A 22,678-nucleotide genomic window follows, 5' to 3' on the forward strand; every position below is an offset into this window, starting at 1 on the left:
AAGGAGTTTCCTTCGACTATATTACATTTGTTATTGTTTATTGAAGTTGTTTGGTGAAGTTGTTCTCAGAGATATTTCTAATATTTTCTTTATGTGACATTGATGAAAATAATGAATGCATAAAACAAAAATAAAGTTTTAAGCAAGCTGCTGAAAAAAACAAAAAACATAAACAATCTTAGATGTGTTTTTAATATCCCCTGATGCTGTTTGGATGTATATCCATGCTACGATGATCTTGTATATTACATAACCGTATACTGCATTGGTGGACTTTCCAGACAAGTAACTCCCATCCTGGTACAACTCAAATCGTGTACCTCATAAGCCTAGCACCCCCCCCCCCCCCCCCGCTCCTCATCATCCAAGCTATGTTCGGCCAAACTTATATGACAACGATTGAATCATGCCGATTTAATAAATCAAAGATCACCTGACAAAGGATTTTCTTTTAAACCACAGGCTCAAATGAAAAGAGTCAGATGCTCCGAGCATTCGGCAGCATGATGTCGGCATGCCTGGCGTGAAGCGAGCCGGTCGGCCACGGGGGGTTGAACCCGGCATCGCCCCTCTGAGCTTTTCATCCCGTTCAGCTGATCGGGTTTTGCTTATTATAGCTCTGATGTGACACGTTGCGTGTTTTTTATCGTTGTTCGACTGACTAATTTAACATCTGGAAACCACAGGACCACAGTTGAACTTTAGGCTTTTGGCTAACGCTAGCACCTTCTGGCTAACGCTAGCACCTTTTGGCTAACGCTAGCACCTTTACAGGGCGGTTGATCGATGTGCGTTGTTCCTGAGAACGAACGAATGAATGAATAAATAAATGAACCCAAGAACACTTCCAAACATGCGAGTATCTCTCATCCATCACACATAATGTGAACACACACACACACACAGAGGCACCCCCTGTCAATCTGATGACTTAATGACTCCCAGCTGCAGCCTGCAGCAGAGCAACAGGTGACCTCACTCTGCCGCTCTCGGCAGCGCTGCTGCTTTCAAAAAAACTTTTACAAAAATAGTTTAGTTTCAAAAATCTCCTGGAATTCGTAATTATGTCTGACAAGGGCAAATAATACAAAAAAAGAGGTGCGTTCGTAGCTCGTGGCTCGTGGTCGCAGGCCGGTCCACGCTCGATGTCCAGCTCTCACACGGTGAAGCGTCCTCAGTTGATAAAATGGTGTGTTTGTGCATGTGTGTGTGTGTGGGGGGGGGGGGTCTTACCTGGGGGACACAGGCAGCTGTATGGAGCCTCCCTCGACTCCCGCGTCTTCGGTAGTCTCGCTGCAAGCTTCTGCAGAGCGGGAACAGAGGGAGCATGTTAGAGCGCACGGATAATTACTCCTAGCGTGAAATGCCTGGTGTCATAACATTTTAAACCTTTAATACTCATAAACAACAACGTCCAACAGTCTCGACATTGACTCTGAATCTGAATGAGATGAAAAGCTCCATATTATGGGAGAAAGCTCCAGAACGAGAGACCGAGTGGACCACGAGTCGAGGTTTTGATGGCTCCACTAGTCCACGTCGATGTGTCCTTGAGCGAGACACCTAACCCCAAATGTCTCCCGTAGTTCCTCAATGATGACATGAAGGGTTAAAGAGTGGTCAGAGAGGAGGAAATCACAGTGCGACAGCGGACCTCATTACATAACGAAAGGTTGTGATGTGTGACGTGACCCCCGAAGAGAATAGAAAAGCATCCGTGTGCGTTCTCCGTCCTCTGTCCCCTCTGCCGGGTGTCCTGTTCAGAGCCCGCAGCAGGTGCTCCAGGGGATGTCACGGAGGCCCTGTTATTCTGAGACCTGCTGCAGTATTCTGGGTACGTGGGATAGCTGCCCCCCACACACACACACACACACCACCGCTGAATGTCGGTACCCCTCCTGCAAACACCGGGGGGTCTTTCTATAGTTCACCCTCAAGAGCTCTTTCCCCCCTCACTGAGTCGGTTGACCTCTTTGACCTCATGCTCACAGCTCACAGAACATAGAGGACATGATGAGACGTATCTTGTCACACATCAAACTCATTTGTGTAACGTATACATATTTAGGCGGCGGTGGTTCTGTTGGTACCGTCCACAACGTTTGTTCGTGGAAATGTGACATCAGAATGTACATGTTGAGATTTTGTTTATTGCTTTGGGATATATCAGTTTGTTTGTGTTTTTGCTTTTTTTAACTAATTATACTCTAGTGCTTTTGTGTGTGTGTGTGTGTGTGTGTGTGTGTGTGTGTTATCCTCTTTGTTTCCTACATGGTCTCTTTCACTTTCAATTCATGTTGAGTTTTCACTTTTATGGGTCCACAAATTTCTTAAAAAATTTCCAAATTGTTTTCCTTAATTTTTCGGTTTTAAATGCTATATTTGATATATATGGTGGATGTATATTGCTATATATCCACCTGTGGCTCCTGCCTCACAATGGTCATGAGTCAAACCATGGAGGATCATCATAGGTGCATTTGAAATGTCAATCAGTATCTTCTGACGATGTGTGTTAGGGTTCGGGTGAAGAGAAGTTCACATGGATGGAGCCTGAACCCAATCCCGCTGGGGCTTTCATATGAAACATTTAGTCTGAAGCACATTGAGGCCTTGAGGCCATAAGGTAATGAAAGAAAAGAACTCGACAACTAAAATAAATGTACATCCTACAGGCTTTACGTGAGGCCTTCTTTCCCTAAATATGAGGTTAGCTATGAAACATGAACACACACTCTTTAAAATCTATAACCGCCTTAAAATAACCAGGAATTCCGAAGTTCAGTGCTGTTGTCATTCCAAAGTCTCTTGCACAACCAAACTGAACTCTCAGGCGCACATTTCCCTTCAACCCACTTCATATTATTCATGAATCCCTTTAGGAGTTCATTTGGTTGATACTGGCAGAGCCCACTCACAACTGGAGAAGTCTTTAGTCGGACTGATCCGGAGAGCTCGGCAACCAGAACTCCCCTGAAGCAACGTGTCTGAGAGGCTCATTCCCCAAACCAGATAATGGAGGCGGAGCAGAGTGGACAAGACTCGGTTCAACTGGAGCGGTCAGTAAGAACAAAAGCTGCTTCGTAAAAACATCAACACCCACAACAGAAGCAGAGAGAGAGAGATACACGCAATGGCCATATAGAGACTGTCATTAGCCTTGAACCCCCCCCCTACGGTCCAGCGGCTGTGCTACCTAAATGATTTGTCCATGTGAAACAATAGTCTCCTCACCTGAGGAGCCAAGGAGACATTTAGTGAGCCAGCAGGAATCTGGAACCGTGTCTTAATCCTGACCTCTCAGGACAAAAAACGTCATTTTGTCTTTTCGTGCTTCTGTCTGCAGGATGGTGGGGAAACTACTGGCCGGATTGCCATGGCGCCTGGTAGACAGGTGCATCATGGGCCGAGAAAGGAGTCACTGAGTCGTTAGTCACTGAGTCGTTAGTCCTTGAGTCGTTAGTCACTGACTCGTTAGTCACTGAGTCGTTAGTCCTTGAGGTGTCACTCAGTAGTTTGTCCTTGAATCATTAGTTCTTCAGTCGTTAGTCCTTGAGTCGTTGGTCACATGAGTCGTTGGTCACATGAGTCGTTAGTCACTGAGTAGTTTGTACTTGAGTCGTTAGTCACTCAGTAGTTCGTCCTTGAGTCGTTGGTCACATGAGTCGTTAGTCACATGAGTCGTTAGTCACTGAGTAGTTTGTACTTGAGTCATTAGTCACTCAGTAGTTCGTCCTTGAGTCGTTGGTCACATGAGTCGTTTGTCACATGAGTCGTTGGTCACTCAGGAGTTCGTCCTTGAGTCGTTAGTAACATGAGTCGTTAGTCACATGAGTCGTTGGTCACTCAGTAGTTCGTCCTTGAGTCGTTTGTAACATGAGTCGTTAGTAACATGAGTCGTTAGTCACTGAGTCGTTAGTCACTCAGTAGTTCGTAATTGAGTCGTTAGTAACATGAGTCGTTAGTCACTGAGTCGTTGGTCACTTAGTCGTTGGTCACTGAGTCGTTAGTAACATGAGTCGTTAGTCACATGAGTCGTTGGTCACTGAGTCGTTGGTCACTGAGTCGTTGGTCACTGAGTCGTTGGTCACTGAGTCGTTGGTCACTTAGTCGTTAGTAACATGAGTCATTAGTCACATGAGTCGTTGGTCACATGAGTCGTTAGTCACTGAGTAGTTTGTACTTGAGTCGTTAGTCACTCAGTAGTTCGTCCTTGAGTCGTTGGTCACATGAGTCGTTAGTCACATGAGTCGTTAGTCACTGAGTAGTTTGTACTTGAGTCGTTAGTCACTCAGTAGTTCGTCCTTGAGTCATTGGTCACATGAGTCGTTTGTCACATGAGTCGTTGGTCACTCAGTAGTTCGTCCTTGAGTCGTTAGTAACATGAGTCGTTAGTCACATGAGTCGTTGGTCACTCAGTAGTTCGTCCTTGAGTCGTTAGTAACATGAGTCGTTAGTAACATGAGTCGTTAGTCACTGAGTCGTTAGTCACTCAGTAGTTCGTAATTGAGTCGTTAGTAACATGAGTCGTTAGTCACTGAGTCGTTGGTCACTTAGTCGTTGGTCACTGAGTCGTTAGTAACATGAGTCGTTAGTCACATGAGTCGTTGGTCACTGAGTCGTTGGTCACTGAGTCGTTGGTCACTTAGTCATTAGTAACATGAGTCATTAGTCACATGAGTCGTTAGTCACTGAGTCATTGGTCACTGAGTCGTTGGTCACTGAGTCGTTGGTCACTGAGTCGTTAGTCACTGAGTCGTTGGTCACTGAGTCGTTGGTCACTGAGTCGTTAGTCACTGAGTCGTTGGTCACTGAGTCGTTGGTCACTGAGTCGTTAGTCACTGAGTCGTTGGTCACTGAGTCATTGGTCACTGAGTCGTTGGTCACTGAGTCGTTGGTCACTGAGTCGTTAGTCACTGAGTCGTTGGTCACTGAGTCGTTGGTCACTGAGTCGTTGGTCACTGAGTCGTTAGTCACTGAGTCGTTGGTCACTGAGTCGTTAGTAACATGAGTCGTTAGTCACATGAGTCGTTGGTCACTGAGTCGTTGGTCACTGAGTCGTTGGTCACTGAGTCGTTGGTCACTGAGTCGTTGGTCACTGAGTCGTTGGTCACATGGTCGTGAGTTGCTGGACAGTACAGGTGACCGCCGTCCCGTCTCGCTGAACACTTTTTTGATCTGGGTCACTGAGTGTCGGCATTTGACGAGTTGGAAGAGGCTCCGCCCACTGAGCGTCAACTCAACCAATGGCATCACTTCTGATGAACTAATTCAACTCTACATCCCACTGGAGATGCTCTGTGTTGGTTGTCAGGGTCTTACCATGGTACCCTACGGACCATGGTGGTGATGTCTATGAAGAGCAGCTGGCCTGGTTGTGTGTGTGTGTGTGTGTGTGTGATCCAACAATGCAATACGGTAATAACAACAAGCTCAAGATTCCACTTTGCTTCTTTTTTTCTTCCTTCTACAAAATGAGGTCAGACTCAGATTCTCACGGACCGCGTTGTTTATGTGAGACCGGTCCGCGCATTACGGAAAAGATAGACACTCTTGTTTATTCACAGGCCGGTGTGTGGAGTAGAGCACACACGCTGATTATGTCGTCCAAGGAATGATATTTTCGGACGCAGCTCCGCTCAGACACAAGGAGAGAGGAGAGAGAGGGACTCAGAACACCATAACAGGAAGTGTGTGAGCGGCAGCGCCAGGTCTGCTCATCAGAACACTGGAGAGTAAAGGGGGGGGGGGGGAGTCATCCTTTAAAATAGAATGTTCAAACCACATTACAACACACTGGCATCGGGTTACCACACACACACACACACATACATACACACATCATACACAAACACACATCTACACACACACATCATACACAAACACACATCTACACACCCACACATACACATAGACACATATACACATAGACACATACACCCACACACACACACACATACACACACACACAAACACGCACTCATACACACCCACATACACCCACACACACACACACCCAGACACACACATACACACACACATACACATCATACACAAACACACATCTACACACACACATCATACACAAACACACATCTACACACATACACATATATACATATACCCACACCCACACCTACACCTACCACACACACATACACATATACACACCACACACACACACCCAGACACACACACACATACACCCACACACCCACACACCTACACCCACACACACACACACACACACACACACACACACATACACACCACACACACACACACATACACACATACACCCACACACACACAACCAGACACACACAAACGCATACACACACATACACGCACACACATACACCTACACACACACACACACACCTACACACCCACCCACCCACCCACCCACACACACACACAGCAGAACATCTTCTTGGGAGTCTAGTCTTTCAGAGTGACAACACGTCCCACTTTCTGTGCATTAGAGTTTAATCATTCAGCGATGATGAACTCCCAGAAGACCAGAGAAAGAAAAGAAGCTCGTCTCGAGGTGAAGAAGCTCGTGGATGAGAGCGCCCTCTACGTGTCGCCCGGCACACGGGCCCCTGTGGGCTCTCTCTTCCCCTCAGACTGCAGCTGATGCGTCTAGCAGCTCCACGATTAGCTCACGGGTATCATCCGTCACACGGGCCGACAGCGTTTAATACCGCGTCGGCGTTCTCTCTCTCCCGTCTGACACGCCGATGTTTTCATTAATAAAAACACTCTCCTGCTTCTGCTGGATATCTTTACAATATCTACAACCGTCAGCGGGTCTGTCGAGTCTCAAGCTCGACCGTAATGCGTCCTTCAAGGAGGGCCAAAATAGTCACTCGGAGGAGTGTGTACATGTCTATTGTGTGTGTGTGTGTGTGTGTGTGTGTGTGTAGCGATCACTAACTGTGCTCTGATGAAGTGCAGAGGCTCATGCACTTCTAGTTGAGTGTGCTGTTTGCGTTCGGTTGTCGGATTAGCACACGGGTCATTTATACTCACACACACACACACACACACACATCAGAGAGGAAGTGACCGTTGATCTGCATGTATTTGTGTTGTGTGGATGCATGCATAGACCTGACCTTGGGGGAGCAGAATGGGGAAAACGGGGGGGGGGGAATGTGGGGGGGGGGATATACTTTCACGTTTCTACACCTCCCGACGTGGCCTCCACATCCCATCATGCCTCTGCACTCGCTCCCCACACCAAGGTCTGCAGAGAGCACTTTGAGGTACATTGTAAATGTTAAAGGGGCGACGTTTCGGGGTGATAGGGGGGGGGCAGAGGGGGCGGGGCTGTTGTCAGGGGTGTTGTTGAGGTTATGGCTGTTGTGTCGGGGAGAGTTTTAGTTGCCTTCAAGGACCTCACAAAACGTTCTTAACTTGGATACCTGTAGAGAACTGGCAGTGGAGCGAGGCCGTGAACCGTCACACCTTCAGCTCTTTGCTTTTCTTAAATATATGTTTTGCTCATACAGAGACATTATTTTGACCGCGATGCGTTTTTTAAAACTTATGATGAACAAGAGGATACTATTTTATTAAATCTTCAGGGACGCCGGTCTCTTTATGCTTCAATGCCGCTAAATAATCCGCTATATAATCCGCTATATAATCCGCTATATAATCCGTTCTGAAACATATAGGCGATAAATACTATTAGGGTCGCACCTAATAACATAGTGTTTTAATTCGTTGATCAGTCAAACAGCTAATTGGCTGATTATTCTGAAGATTATCTTTAAATTCTGCATTAATATTAACAAATAATTTGGTATATTCGTATTAATATGAATATTGTATTACATCATATTTTCTTTAAAACAAAGAAATATAACATAAAAGAGATCCTATTTGTAAGATGTCAGTTAAATACTGGCCCTAATAGATTTCTATGATACATTTAATGTTATTTTGTTTCAGAAGTGGAGAATCTGAATTTGTACTAAAATGGTTATGACATTGATTTCCTCCCTGGAGATACAGTGAAGATAACAGAAACATACCAACACACACACACATGTGGTTAGTTCAAGCCCCTTTCTCACTTGTACACAATTAAAAAGATGTAAATTGCAAAGTTAGATGACTGAAGATGGTGAAACAAGAACAACTTGAAGAGACTCCCTAACAGAAACAAGTTGTTAATCCTGATGCCTAAACAACATATTCATATGAATATTGTATTCCATCATCTTTTCTCCAAAAACAAAGAAATATCACATAAAAGAGACACTATTTCTTTCTGTGGTTATTTGATTTTTAAAAAAAATCATTTTATTTTTTATTATCTTGACAAACTCTGGCTTGTAGTCCCTTTCACAGGTAACACAAACGTAACATTTTGCAGCAGTTTGCAGCATTTTACAGCACTTTACAGCACTTTGCAGTATTGGAGGCAAGTTTTTCTTTTAGCTGCAGCTGGCTCTCCGGGGGAACGCTTTGACCGAGCGACGCATGTTATGCAAACGGAGTTATTTTTGTAATCGATGATGCACACGGCCCTAATACCGATCATGTCTGAGGATTACTCACCGAGCTGGAGGCGGGACACGGCTTCCCGAGCTCGACGCTATTTTGAATTGATTGTTGAATCCTGGTGATGTCATGGCCTCCCTGTTTGTCCTGTGTGTGTGTGGGTCAGTGGTTAGCAGGCGTGTCTTTTAATCAGGGGCTTTGAGAGTATGGGAGGTTCAATTCCCCGCCTTAGTCGATGTGTCCTTGAGCAAGACACTTAACCCTGAACTGCCCCCTGTAGCCGAGTCTTTGTTATGAATGAAACATGATTGTAAGTTGTTTTGGATGAATATAACGTAACGTACACAAAGTTTGGGGTCACGCAGAAAATGTTGTGTTCTCCATGAAAACTCACACTTTTATTTATCAAATGAAATGCTAAATAAATATAAAATATATTCAACACATTGACAAGGTTAGAAATAATGATTTTTATTTAAAAGTTCTTCAAACTTGTCGCTCAAAGGAGGCCAGTTTTATAGCTTCTCTTACCAGCATAACTGTTTTCAGCTGCGCTCACATAAAAAGGGTTTTGAAGGGTTTTCTACCCCTCAGTTAGTCTTCTAAGGCGATAACACAATGTACCACTAGAACACTGGAGATGGGCCTCTACACACCTAGTAGAGACTTCATTAAACACCAGAGAATAGTCATTTACCACATTAACTATATAGAGAGAGTATTTATGATTAGTGTAATGTTATCTTCATTGATAAAAACGGTGCTTTTCTTTGAAAAATAAGGACATTTCTAAGTGACCCCAAACTTTTGAACGGTTGTGTGTGTGTGTGTGTGTGTGTGTGTGTGTGTGTGTGTGTGTGTGTGTGCCTGGGCGTGGCCTTCCGGTCACCCTCCTGCTGCCAATCAACGCACACATAATGAAACACATTCCCTCATTAGGCCTCGCAGCATATCTACCTCAGGTTTCCCTCAACTCAACGCTTGATCGTCACTTCACATTCTCCTGTATTTTTTTTAAATATTCTTGTGTGTAAACTTGTTCTTTTCCAGCCACTTCCTCTCAGCTTCCCCCTGGACTCACCTGGAGAGCTTCACCGAGCTGCCCAACCAGCCACCGGCCCACAGAGGACGTCTTCACGGGCTCCGCCCCTCTTCCTTCTCTGGCCTTGGAGTAAATACTGTTACTTGTGACTGTTGGTTCCAGCGCCGCTCCGCCATGACAGACGAGCCACATGGGAACATGCAGATTGTTTCTGTGCCGGTTTGGTTGTTATCATTTCACTTTGTGATTGTCCTCTTAAAGGTACACTGCTTATCATCCTGACAACACCAGGTTGTATTTGTATTGATGAAAAAACTAATTTACAAAAAAGATTTGTTACCAACAGTTTATCAGGGATCGGTGTCTAGAAAGCTTTAATGTGGACAACAACGTTATTCACTATTACTATACGATGTACTAAACTATATATAATATACTCTACAATACTATACTCTATTCTACTCTACTCAACTGTACTACAATATACTCTAATCTACTCTACTCTACTATATTATACTATAATACTCTACTCTACTACACTAATCTGCTCTACTCTACTCTATACTATATTATACTATAATCTACTCTACTCTAATATATTATACTCTAATCTACTTTACTATATTACACTAAAATAAACTATCTACTCTAAAATACTATATTATACTCTAATCCACTCTATACTCTAATCTATACTCTACTATACTATATTATACTATAATCAACTCTTCTATGATCTACTATATTATACTATAATCTACTCTACTATAATCGACTATATTATACTATAATCTACTCTACTTTAATCTACTATATTATACTTTCATCTACTCTACTATATAATACTATATTATACTATAATCTACTCTACTATATTATACTATAATCTACTCTACTATATAATACTATATTATACTATAATCTACTCTACTATATTATACTATAATCTACTCTACTATATAATACTATATTATACTATAATCTAATCTATAATCTACTCTACTATATAATACTATATTATACTATAATCTACTCTACTATATAATACTATAATCTACTCTACTCTACTATATTATACTCTACTCTACTGGTTAAACTGTGTCATTAACCCAATGTTTTCACAACGATGGTCCTTTAAACCACCAACACCGACCAACACACCTGGAGCTCACTGATTCACACAGATGAATAGATCCAGCGTAGATTACACAACACTCTCGAAGATGAGGGACTCTCACACTGCGGCCCACACTGGAGTGGAGTAATAACACGGCACGTTTTCCATAACAGAGGAAGGTGGTCCTCTTTGGAGAAGACGGGGAGGCGTACTCTGGGTAGCGTCGGGTGAAAGTATCACAGGCGTCTCCGCCCCTCTCCAAACAAAGGGACACATCTGTGCTTGTGTCCCATTAATAACGAGTCTGTATACACGCAGAGATAAACACAGAGGCAGGCTGCATCGCCCCGGGCCCTTCTGGAGATGAAGATGGAGAGATCCTCCTCATCGGGCCCCAGGGAGGAGCTCCAGAACGACGCACTCAGAGAGAACTGGATATCAGCAGCACCTGGATTGGACCTCACTGAGTCCTTCAGTACATCTATACACCTCTGTGTGCTATTGAAGACATATGAAGGACTACATGCTCCTCAGCTCTACACTATGGCGCTCTAGGCTCCTCCTGGCTCTGTAGGAGAGGTCAATAAACTGCTCTGTCATAGTAAAACGTACAATCGCCACTTATTACATCCTTAATATGTCTTTCTTTTTCTTTTTAATGGTGACCAACTGGTGATGAAAGTTGGGCCAAAGCAAGCGATGGAGGAGACTAGCGGGTCACGGTCTTTACCTTCAGTCCCTGAGCAGCAGCTTGTTGGCGTGCAGCGACTTGCAGAGCAACAGATGTGAAAGGGAAAGCTCGACTCCACGCTTTATTAATAATACCGGGTTGCTTTATTGACGATTAATAAATAACCTATATGCTTCGCACGTCAGTTTAACGCCGACCAGGTTTGAGGTTTGCCAAAATAAACTACGCTATGAGTTATTTGATCAGCAATCTGTCACACTTTATTCAAAAAAGGAGTGTGTGGTAAAACCAGGAAAATAATCACAAGATAATATAATGATGTTTCACATCAAATTAAACAGCACAGCGTGAGCTACTGAGATTAGTCAAACACAACTCACACAGGACGACAATAAGATGAACAGAAATATGAAAAGAAAACATTAATATCTCCTTTTTTAGTTCTCTCTCTCTCTCTGTTTAGTATAAAAAGCTTCGTCATGTTTGAGGAAACACAACCGGGCCGGCTTCTAAACGTAATTCTTAATCTTATTATTCATTGTTTTGCTTGCATTCCAATTCTAATTATTGTTTCATCAAAACTAAATAAATACATATATATATATATATATATATATATATATATATATATATATATATATATATATATATATATGTGTGTATATCCTCCTCACACACAAGTCCACAAGTCCCATCAGAAGTTGCAGGACACTGAATAAAACGGAGCCCTTTTTTATTTTTCCTAATGTCCATTTAGTTATTAATTCATCTTGATTTGTGGGGGGTAGAAATTGTTATAAAATGATATTAATGTATGGTAAAAAAAAATAAAAAAAAACAATAACAAGATTATAATAGATCGAATGCAGTAGAGGTTTAAGCCCTTTAAAAAAACGTAAACAGTGCAGAATCTTAAAACAAGAAATCCAACTCACCCAAACCCCAAAAACATAAAATGAATAACCACCAGAGATATGAAAAATAAAAGGATTTCCGATAGTTAAGGACGTTTGAATTGAAGGTGAATTAAAAGTTACTTAATTAGTCTTGATCTTTGGACACGTGAAAAGTCTGAATTAAGAATGAATGTTCTTCTTATTAATATTATTAATATTATTATTACTATGATCATATTACTGATTCTAAAACAGCTTCCTCACCTCCTCCAGGATCTGGTCCAGCCGGCCCAGGATAACGGGCTCCACCTGTTCCAGGGACAACGTCCAGGCGGAGAGCTGCGCGTCCCGCTGCCGCTGCTCCAGGCTTACTATCCGGCTGTGCAGCTCCGAGGTCCGCACCAAAACCACGACGCACAGCCCGAGGCACAGAACAGAAGCTGCGATGCAAATCATCGCGCCCGGCAGATCTCTCCAATTCCTCCAGCGCGGCTGTTTGGAAGGCTGCTGCTGCCGCCTCTCCTCTCCCGGTTTACCGGCGACTCCCCGCTGCTGGTGCTCATCCATGTTCAAACCACTCGAACTTTTGTTATCCACGCAGAAATCCCTCTATTCATCAGGTGAAGAGGACTCCCGAGGTCCCGCGCCCGTTGGAGCTGAGAGGCAAAGTCTCGACTGTGTTTTTGGGCAGGGAGGATTTTTTTTTAAGCAGCTGTATATTTTCACTCCAAACTGTCTCCAAACTTTACTTTGCGGCACTCAGATGAGCAACGGCGTCAACGTCAGACACCGCGGGGCATAGTGCAGCTGCGTGCTCAGCGGGTCGGGGAGGTTCCTGCTCCACAGGGACGGACTCGTACTCCTCTGTGTGTTCCGCTGCGTGCGTCCTGCCAGTCGCTGCGTCTCTCCTCTGAGTGGATCCAACAGTGTGCCGCGCAGGTTCGGTCGCCACAGTTGCGCGTCTCTGAAATCCGAGCCCAGCCTCCCCTCTCTCGCTCTCTCTCGCTCTCTCTCTCTGCCCTGGATGCCGCGGGACCCTTTGCTCGCGGCGTATACACGCTCCTCCTCTGAGAGGCTTTAGGTTAAATGTTGCTGCCCCCCATTGATCCGCGCGCGCTTGGCGAGGGATATTTTTCGGAGGCGCGTAAATGCGCACAGGACGCACAGGACGCACAGAGCCGGCGAGCTGTCAGTGTGCACCGGTCTCGGCTCTAGAACCACAACAACGCTGCACTGCTGTCACGTGACGACAAAGTCACCTGCAGCACATTGAAATCACCGTTCTCCACTGCTCCTTCATTGTTTGACTGCTTCACTTGGAGGTTGTTTATTTATTTATTGATGATATTTATAAGGCTGGATTTACCTACTTTGTGTTGCTGTGTCCAGAGGTGGAAATGCAATTCATCTCAGAGACAAACATTCTGCACTTTATACTCACGCATTAATCTGAGGGCTGTAAATACTGGATACTTACACTCATATGTAACTCATGTATGAGGTAGTTCTTTCTCTGGTTATGAACCAGTATTAATGTAAAATATAATCTCTCTGACTCTCACAAGGAAACGAGGCCATCAGCGATGAAATACTCTATACTCACAGTACTGGTGGCTAGTACTGCTGGCTTGTACTGGTTGCTTGTACTGGTGGCTTGGACTGGTTGCTTGTTCTGGTTGCTTGTACTGGTTGATTGTACTGGTGGCTTGTACCGGTGGCTTGTTCTAGTGGCTAGTACTGGTGGCTTGTACTGGTGGCTAGTCCTAGTGGCTTGTTCTAGTGGCTACACTCTAAAAAGCCCAACTTCACATTTGTTGTCCTAACACATTTTTTTAAGTTGAGTCAACAAATGCCTTTGAAAAAAGTTGAACTAACTCAAAATGTCAATTTCATTAATAAAGAGTGGAATCCACTTAAAATGTTAAGTTGAGAAAACTTAATATAGTGGTTTGGGCATCTGCTGAGGTAACTAAGGCCACTGCGCATGTATGTCAGTAAACACACACACATATATATATATATATATACAAATACATATATAAATACATATATATATGTAAATACATATATATACTACTTTAATCTTATATTTTAAATAATAAAATAATATACAAATATTTTCTTTAGCCCCTGTTTAAAATACATTGGTTTTTGAGACCATTGTTTGTTTATTATATTTAGATATGGATTAGATTTGGAAGGATATTGTCCATTGTTTAATGGCAGATTTGCTCCAGTTCAGGTTTTTGTCACTTATTGAATTAAAGGGAGCCTGTACCGTGAGAGCAAATGTTTCCTGTATTTTGCTCAATTTATTTATTTAATTTAACAGACTATGAAGATTGAAATACTATAATACTAATGTGTAGGAGGTGACTCTTGTATGAAAGTGGTATATTTTAGTTTTAAAATCTGCATAAAATGTCTTTGACTTTTAAATTGTATTGTTACAGAATGGGAAGAAAAAAATGAAAATTTAAAAGAGGCGGTGAATATTTATTATAGACTCTGTATGCTTGTTTTCTCAAGCAGCCCAGTTTCAAGGAATGCCATTGTCCTTCTGTGTTGTATATATGTTCCATCATATACCATTGTGGCAGCGGGGTGTTAAGGCTCGGCTGCAGCAGTGTGGTGGAGCGGGGGTGGTTCAGGAACGGTGTCTGATTGTCATCAGCTGGGCTGATTGGTAATCAGATTGGTAATCAGTCCAGCTGATGACGATCTGTGTTGGTTATCTGAGTCTGTCTCCATAAAGGAGCTGGACAGACAGGAGATGAGAGGAGCGTGGAGAGCAGAGACACAGTCAGCTGTCGGAATAAACCTTATTACCGAATATCCCTCTGGCTACTTGTTGCTTATTGGTGCTTTAGGGGGGGAACCTACTGTGACTACACGTGTCACAACCATGTTCCAAAGCTTGTTTCAAGGCCTTGATTTTGGATTCACAAAACAAAATGTTTTCTTTTTTCTTTCTTTATGCAGCCATTTTGATTTTTAAGGATGTTGACCCTCTGCTGTCTATGTTCAAGTGTTGACACCTGGAATTCATATAGTTATGCAAACAAATGTTTAGTTATTGTTAATAAACATTTTGTGTTTGAAGAAGTTTGTTTTCTTTAACTGTTGACTTTTCCAAAGAAAACGGTGTACATTTTTAATTAATTTAAATGAAGGCAACGTTGCAAAGAATGTTGAGTGTACTCAAATAATGGGCAGTGGAATTTAGTAACAAAACATTTTAAGTTAAAAATAAGTTCTCTCAACAAAACATTTCTCAACAAAAAATGTTAAGTGCTGTTGATGTATGTTTTTAATCTACAAGAACACACAATTTAAAGTTTCTCCAATTTAATATTTTAAGTGTTCTGAACTTAAGTACATGAGTAGATGTAACTATCAAATGCAATATTTTAAGTAGTGTTAACTAGTGCTGTGAAAAATAACGCGTTAACTCAGTTAATTCAATTACAGGTTTAACTAGTTGTTTTTTTTAAACGCATTTAACGCATGCGCAGAATGAGCTTCCAATCCGTCTGTTGTTGGTCGTCGGGACGAAAAATAAGTCACTTGCAAAATGAACTTCCAATCCACCACTTCAATCTGAACTCTGTCCGCTCTCATGCAGACGGTCTGTTCATCGGTAATGATCCTTCCGCAGGTTCACCTCCGGAAACCTTGTTACGACTTTTACTTCCTGTAGATCAGGGGTCTCAACACGTCGATCGCGACCTGGCAGTCGATCCGCGGGTAGTGTCGGTAGATCCCATGGCATTAAAAGATTGGCCCGCCCCTGACATGTTCTCTATAGCACGTCTTTGTTCTTTTATTTAACTAAGCGTCTGTTGTTGATCGTATCTCCACAGCAGCATGTCATTTCTGTCTCTCGCGTTGCGTTAACACTTATCGATCTCCGTCTCGCGCCACAGAGCTCCGTCTTGCGCATCGACCGAGCAAAAAAGTCACTTGTCAATATGTCCACCTTTAGATTGTATCATGGAGGAGTTAGTGAATGACAAACAAGAGAAAATGAAAAATGCTCTGTTTAACCCTCCTGTTACCTTTACATTTACGAACATATTTTACCCTCGGGGTCAATTTGACCCCAGCAATTAAAACCTCCAGAAAATTATTAGAATTAATATAGCTTCCCAAGTTTAAGTGTGAGGTACTTTATGTTTGTTTGTTGACTACCTAAATAGCCCTTTAAATAAAGAAAAAAGTTGATATTTCTGATATGTTTGACACTGTGAAAAACAGCCTGGGGTCAAATTGACCCCAAAGAACACCGACATTAAACATTGAATGGGGTCAAATTGACCCGAAAGGTAACAGGAGGGTTAAACATTCTGTTTAGGATGAAGATGTATTGATGTTCCATATGGAAGAAAACTGCTAAATAACGGCTGAGTTGCAGCACCATTGTATAGAAGAATGTATAAATGTATATATCCGTCTTTTGTCATAAATCTCTATGTTCTCACAAAATATACCGAGAATATCGGTAATATGTGATTAATCATGATTAATCCACAAAAACCTGTGATTAATCCGATTAAAATTTTTAATCGTTTCACAGCCCTAGTGTTAACTTAAATACATAAGTACGTCTGAATAGTAATGTTACGTTTGACAAACTTAAGATATCACTTTGAGTGAACTTCTTATCATAAGTTGACACAACACATTAGCCCTTAGTTGAGTGAACTCAAAAAGGCTTTGCAGCTGGTTGCCTCACTTTTTTAAGTTGACTCAACTTTTTTTTTTTAGAGTGTAGTACTGGTGGCTTGTACTGGTGGCTAGTACTGGTGGCTTGTACTGGTGACTAGTACTGGTGGCTTGTACTGGTGGCTTGTACTTGTGGCATGTACTGGTGGATTGTACTGGTGGCTTGTACTGGTTGCTTGTACTGGTGGCTAGTACTGGTGGCTTGTACTGGTGGCTTGTACTGGTGGCTAGTACTGGTGGCTTGTATTGGTTGCTTGTACTGGTGGCTAGTACTGGTGGCTTGTACTGGTGGCTTGTACTGGTGGCGAGTAACTGACATACAAACGCTCATTTTGCGGGTGAAGTATTTCTTCAACGCCGTTGGTTAAGCTTCAAAGAAACCTAAGAAAGCGATCTCCAGCGTCAAGCTGCATCCTCCACCGACACCAGAAACTAAAGTTTACTTATCAGTTGAAAAACAGTGACGTTAACTTCTTTTCAGGCTGTTGGCTGCGGTTGTTTTTTTTCTTCGGGTCTGAATGTTCAAATATTTCCTTATTATCTGCACCTCATTATCCCGTTAGCGTGCCCGGTGTGCGTAGTCGACTCTGGTTCTGATAGATTCTCCACCTCCACTGTATTCAGTTGATCTATAAAGAAATACGGCACTTTTGGGGTCGTCCTAAAAAAGAAAAAATCAATCACACGGATAATCGGAACAGAAGAGGCCACTGTTTCAACGTTACCCTTTGATGGAGAGAATTCGCAGCTGGTTGATAGCTTGAGCATGTGTTCATGGTCCGCACACATATTTTGATGGTAGTCCATTCACCATAAAAAATGCACCGCCTTTCTGTTTTCATGTGGTGGTTTCCTCGGGACGCCGCATCATCTCACTCTGCCATATGTGTGATATGGCGCCGTACGTGATGGCGGCTGTGTTGCGAGCTCCCGGATTTTGTAGTAGTTTTTTGTTATTTATTCTTCTTATTGCGACTATTTTTGCACAAAACGTTAGCAGCCAGTTAACGTACGACAGATGCACACTTCTGGAGATTGGATCGGCAGTTGCTCGCCGCCTACCAGAGTTTTTCAACTCTTACTCGGACGTCCGCCAGGAACAGTAGCGGAACTATCTCCGTCCATTTTAGGCGCGATCTCACGCAAACGTCGCCGACGGAGGGGGAAGCGAGCTGGCGTGCTGGTTAGGCTGAGACGTCGAGCCAATCGACCCCACTACCCACCATTTTACTGGCAAATGTACAGTCTTTGGACAATAAGCTATCGAGCTACAGGCTCGTATTCAATTCCACCGGAAACTAAGGACAACTGCATCATCTGCCTTACGGAGACATGGATGTCGGAGGAGGTTACCGACTCAGCCATCGAGCGGCAGGATTTTCCGTCCACCGCGGACAGAACAAAGACTCTCTCTGGTAAAGATCGTGGAGGGGGTATGTCTCATGATAAACAGATCTTGGTGCAACCAAAGTCATGTACATACTCTCAAGTCGTTCTGTTCCCCGGACCTGGAGTACCTAATGCTCATGTGTCGACCATTCTGGCTACAGGAGTTTACAGCAGTCACCGTAACTGCTGTGTACATTCCGCCTCAAGCTAACACGGACATAGCGCTGAAGGAACTCTACGGGCGATCAGCGAGCAGGAGTCGGCACACCCGAGGCTGCTTTCATTGTGGCGGGGACTTCAACAACGAGAACCTGTAGAAAGTTCTCCCGGAGGTCTACCAACACATAAGAACCAACACGACGGCCGAGTGGACTCTCGACCACTGCTACACTCCCTCCCGGATGGATACAAAGCCCTCCTCCGCCCACCGTTCGCAAATCGGACCACCGCTCCATCCAACTACTCCCGCCTACAGGCAGAGGCTTAAGCAGCAACCAATCGCTGTGAAGGAAGTGCAACGCTGGTCGGACCAATCGGAGTCTATGCTACAGGACTGTTTTGAACGTGCTGACTGGGATGTGTTCAGGGTCGCGTCGGACAACAACGTCAGTGAGCACGCGTCCTCAGTCACCGGGTTCATCAAGAAATGCATAGATGACGTTGTTCCTACCAAGTCGGTTCGGATTTATCCCAACCAGAAACCGTGGATAAATGGCGATGTTCGCGCTGCACTCCGCGCGTAACACCGCCTTTGACTCGGGAATATGGCGGAATACAAAAGAGCCCGCTGCGACCTCCGTAAGACCATCGGCTCTGCCAAGCGGGAGTTCAGGAACAAGGTGGAGGAAAAGCTCAAGAGCCATGACGTGAGAGGTGTGTGGAAGGGCTACAGACAATCACGGACTTCAGAGGAAAACCAGCGGTGAAGAGAACTCCTCTACCTCCCTCCCAGGCGAGCTAAATACATTCTTTGCTCGGTTCGACGTGACGGCAGCCCGCCAAGGCAGCGCCGCCGAGGAGACCAGCCTGCTGATCATCTCAGAGGCTGACGTGCGCAGAGCCTTCAAGCGGGTGGACATCCGAAGGCGGCAGGTCCCGACCACATCCCGGGCGCGCCTCAGACCAAGTGCAGACCAGTTGGCAGGAGTCTTCGCAGACATCTTCAACCTCTCCCTGTCCCAGGCTGTTGTTCCTGAGAGCTTCAAGATGTCCACCATTGTGCCTGTCCCCAAACACCCCAAGGTAACCTGCCTGAATGACTGGAGACCCGTAGCCCTCACCTCGATTGTCAGTAAATGCTTGAGAGGTTGGTCAAGGACTTCATTTGTTCCATGTTGCCTGCCACGCTGGACCCATGGCAATTTGCATATCGTCAAAACAGATCCACCGACGACGCAATTGCCATGGCACTTCACACCGCCTTTCCCACCTGGAGGGAGGAACTGTTGTGTGCGAATGCTGGTTGTGGACTACAGCTCAGCGTTCAACACTATTGTTCCCGCCAAGCTCGACACCAAGCTCAGAGGTCTGGGCCTGCACTCTACCATGTGCAGCTGGATACTGGACTTCCTGTCGGGCCGCCGCCAGGTGGTGAGGATGGGCAGTACCACCTCAGAGCCGCTGACCCTCAACACGGGAGCCCCTCAGGGATGCGTGTTGAGCCCTCTCCTGTACACCCACGACTGCACGGCCATGCACAGCTCCAACGTCATCATCAAGTTTGCTGACGACACAACAGTGTTGGGGCTGATCACCGGCGACGACGAGACAGCCTACAGGAGGAGGTTGGATCACTGGTACAGTGGTGCCAGGAGAACAGCCTCGTCCTCAACGTCAAGAAGACCAAGGAGCTGATCGTGGACTACAGGAAGCGGAGAGGAGAGCACACCCCATCTCCATAGACGGAGTTGCAGTAGAGAGGTCAGCAGCTTCAAGTTCCTCGGCGTGCACATCTCCGAGGACCTCACATGGACCACGCACACCACTCACGTGGTGAAAAGGGCCCAACAACGCCTGTATTTCCTTAGGCGACTGAGGAAATTCAACATGGCCCCCGCATCCTCAGAACATTCTACACCAGTACCATCGAGAGTGTTCTGACAGGTTGCATCACCGTCTGGTACGGGAACTGCACCGCCCTGGCGCGTAGGGCACTACAGAGGGTGGTGCGGTCGGCACAGTACATCGTTGAGGTGAGCTTCCCTCCATCCTGGACATATACACCAAGCGGTGCGTGGCCAGGGCCAAACGGATGATGAAAGACAATAACCACCCGGGCCACAAACTGTTCACCCTTCTACCGTCAGGCAGGCGATACCGCAGTATCAAGTGCCGCACAAACAGACTGAGGGACAGCTTCTTCAGTCAGGCCATCAGGCTGCTGAACAAGGACTGAGACCCTCATTAACACTACACACCAGAACATATTCTGTGAATATCTATGGCCATGGTGTATATTTTATTACATTGTTTATATATATATATATTGTATATATATATTGTATGTATATACATATATATATATATAGTCTCAAAAAAAGTGTATATTTTATTACATTGTTTTATATATATATATTGCCATGATGTATATTCTATTACATTGTTTTATATATATATTGTTAATACTTTCTTCTTTTTTGTGTGGATATTGTATAGTTTATTCTCATTCTTATTCTTTTTTTAGTCTGCTACTGCTGTCGGGTGTTTTGCACATAAGAATTTCACGAACCGATTATACTTGTATAAAAGTGGATGTGACAATAAAAACTTGAAACTTGAAACTTGAAACTCTTCCGGTAAGCTCTGGTTGCCAGCTCAACAGCGAGCATGACTTCTTCTTCTCTCCCTCCCGCTCCCTCTTGCTCAGTGTGTCTCATGTATAGTTATCCCCCTGCCTCCCTTAATGATAACGATACATGCAACAAGTGTAGTTTATTTGCTAGGTTGGAGGCAGGTCTAAGTGGGTTAGATGCACGGCTCCGCGCTATCGAAGCTCAGACAGCTATGCTAGTTAGCCCGCCCTCTCCCGTAGCCGGCGCGGAGCTACAGTCAGCTGTTAGCTGTTCCCCGGTGGTCCCCGAGCAGCCGGGATCGTGGGTAACTGTTCGCAGGAGTAGTAAGTCTACACAGAAGCCCGCTGTGCACCAACCACTTCACGTTTCGAACCAGTTTTCCCTGCTCAGCGACACACCCGCTGAGGAACACACCCTGGTTATCGGGAGCTCTATAGTCAGGAACGTGAAAATAGCGAAGCCGCGGACCACCGTCGTGTGCCTCCCGGGGGCCAGAGCGGGCGACGTGGAGTCTTGTTTGAAGCTGCTGGCTAAGGATAGCGGAGATACAGTCAGATTGTAATACACGGTGGTAATGACGCCGAGCCCGCCGCCGGAACTCACTAAAATTAATGTGGAATCGGTGTGTGCTTATGCCAAGACGTTGTCGGACACCGTAATTTTCTCTGGCCCTCTCCCAAATTTGCAGACAGACGAATTGTATAGCCGAATGTCGCTTCAACCGCTGGCTGTCGAGGTGGTGCCCAGCGAATAATGTGGGCTACGTAGACAACTGGAAGACTTTCTGGGGAAAGCCTGATCTGATTAGGAGAGACGGCATCCATCCCACGTTGGACGGAGCGCGTCTCATTTCTGCGAATATGACCAAGTTGATCACCGGACTTAATCTATGACAACCCAGGGTTCAGATCATGAACCGGGAGCAGAGTTGTAGTTTAACACCCATCTCTGCTCTTCCATTCGAGCAGTTACCCACCCATGACTTTAGAGTAGAGACTGTGTCTGTCCCACGGCCACTTCAATTAAATAAATCAAAGGTAAGCAGAAGAGGAGTCGTACAAAATAACCTTATACAAGTTAACACCATTATTTCAGCAGTGCAACAAAACAGGACTATTAAATGTGGTCTCCTAAATATTCGATCTCTGTCATCTAAAGCTGTGTTACTAAATGATTTAATATCAGATAATCACATTGATTTATGTTGCCTAACTGAAACCTGGCTGAGCCATGAAGAATATGTCTGCCTGAATGAATCGACTCCTCCAAGTCATATTAATACTCACATTCCTCGAGGCACCGGTCGAGGAGGTGGAGTAGCAGCCATCTTTGAATCGAGCCTATTAATTAATCCTCAACCAAAATTACACTACACCTCATTTGAAAGCCTTGTTCTTAGTCTTTCACATCCAACCTGGAAAACACTACAGCCAATTCGATTTGTGATTCTGTACCGGCCACCAGGTCCATATTCAGAGTTTATATCTGAATTCTCAGAATTTATATCAA

At 44.4% G+C, this 22,678-nt stretch overlaps 1 protein-coding gene across 1 annotated transcript in view; it reads right to left on the reverse strand.

Annotated features, from left to right (window-relative positions):
- The window catches only part of LOC130206762 (collagen alpha-1(XIII) chain-like), a 57,875-nt gene extending 44,245 nt beyond the window's left edge, over positions 1-13,630 (reverse strand). Inside the window, exons 1-2 of the mRNA XM_056434860.1 lie at positions 12,528-13,630; positions 1,234-1,303 (exon numbers count right to left, since the gene is read on the reverse strand). Of these exons, the coding sequence (XP_056290835.1) occupies positions 1,234-1,303; positions 12,528-12,830 (373 nt within the window). The 5' untranslated portion in view covers positions 12,831-13,630. The remainder of the gene's footprint in view (positions 1-1,233; positions 1,304-12,527) is intronic.
- Positions 13,631-22,678: the final 9,048 nt, after the last annotated feature.

This window comes from Pseudoliparis swirei, chromosome 17, assembly GCF_029220125.1.
Source record: "Pseudoliparis swirei isolate HS2019 ecotype Mariana Trench chromosome 17, NWPU_hadal_v1, whole genome shotgun sequence".
In the NCBI taxonomy this organism is placed as follows: domain Eukaryota; kingdom Metazoa; phylum Chordata; class Actinopteri; order Perciformes; family Liparidae; genus Pseudoliparis; species Pseudoliparis swirei.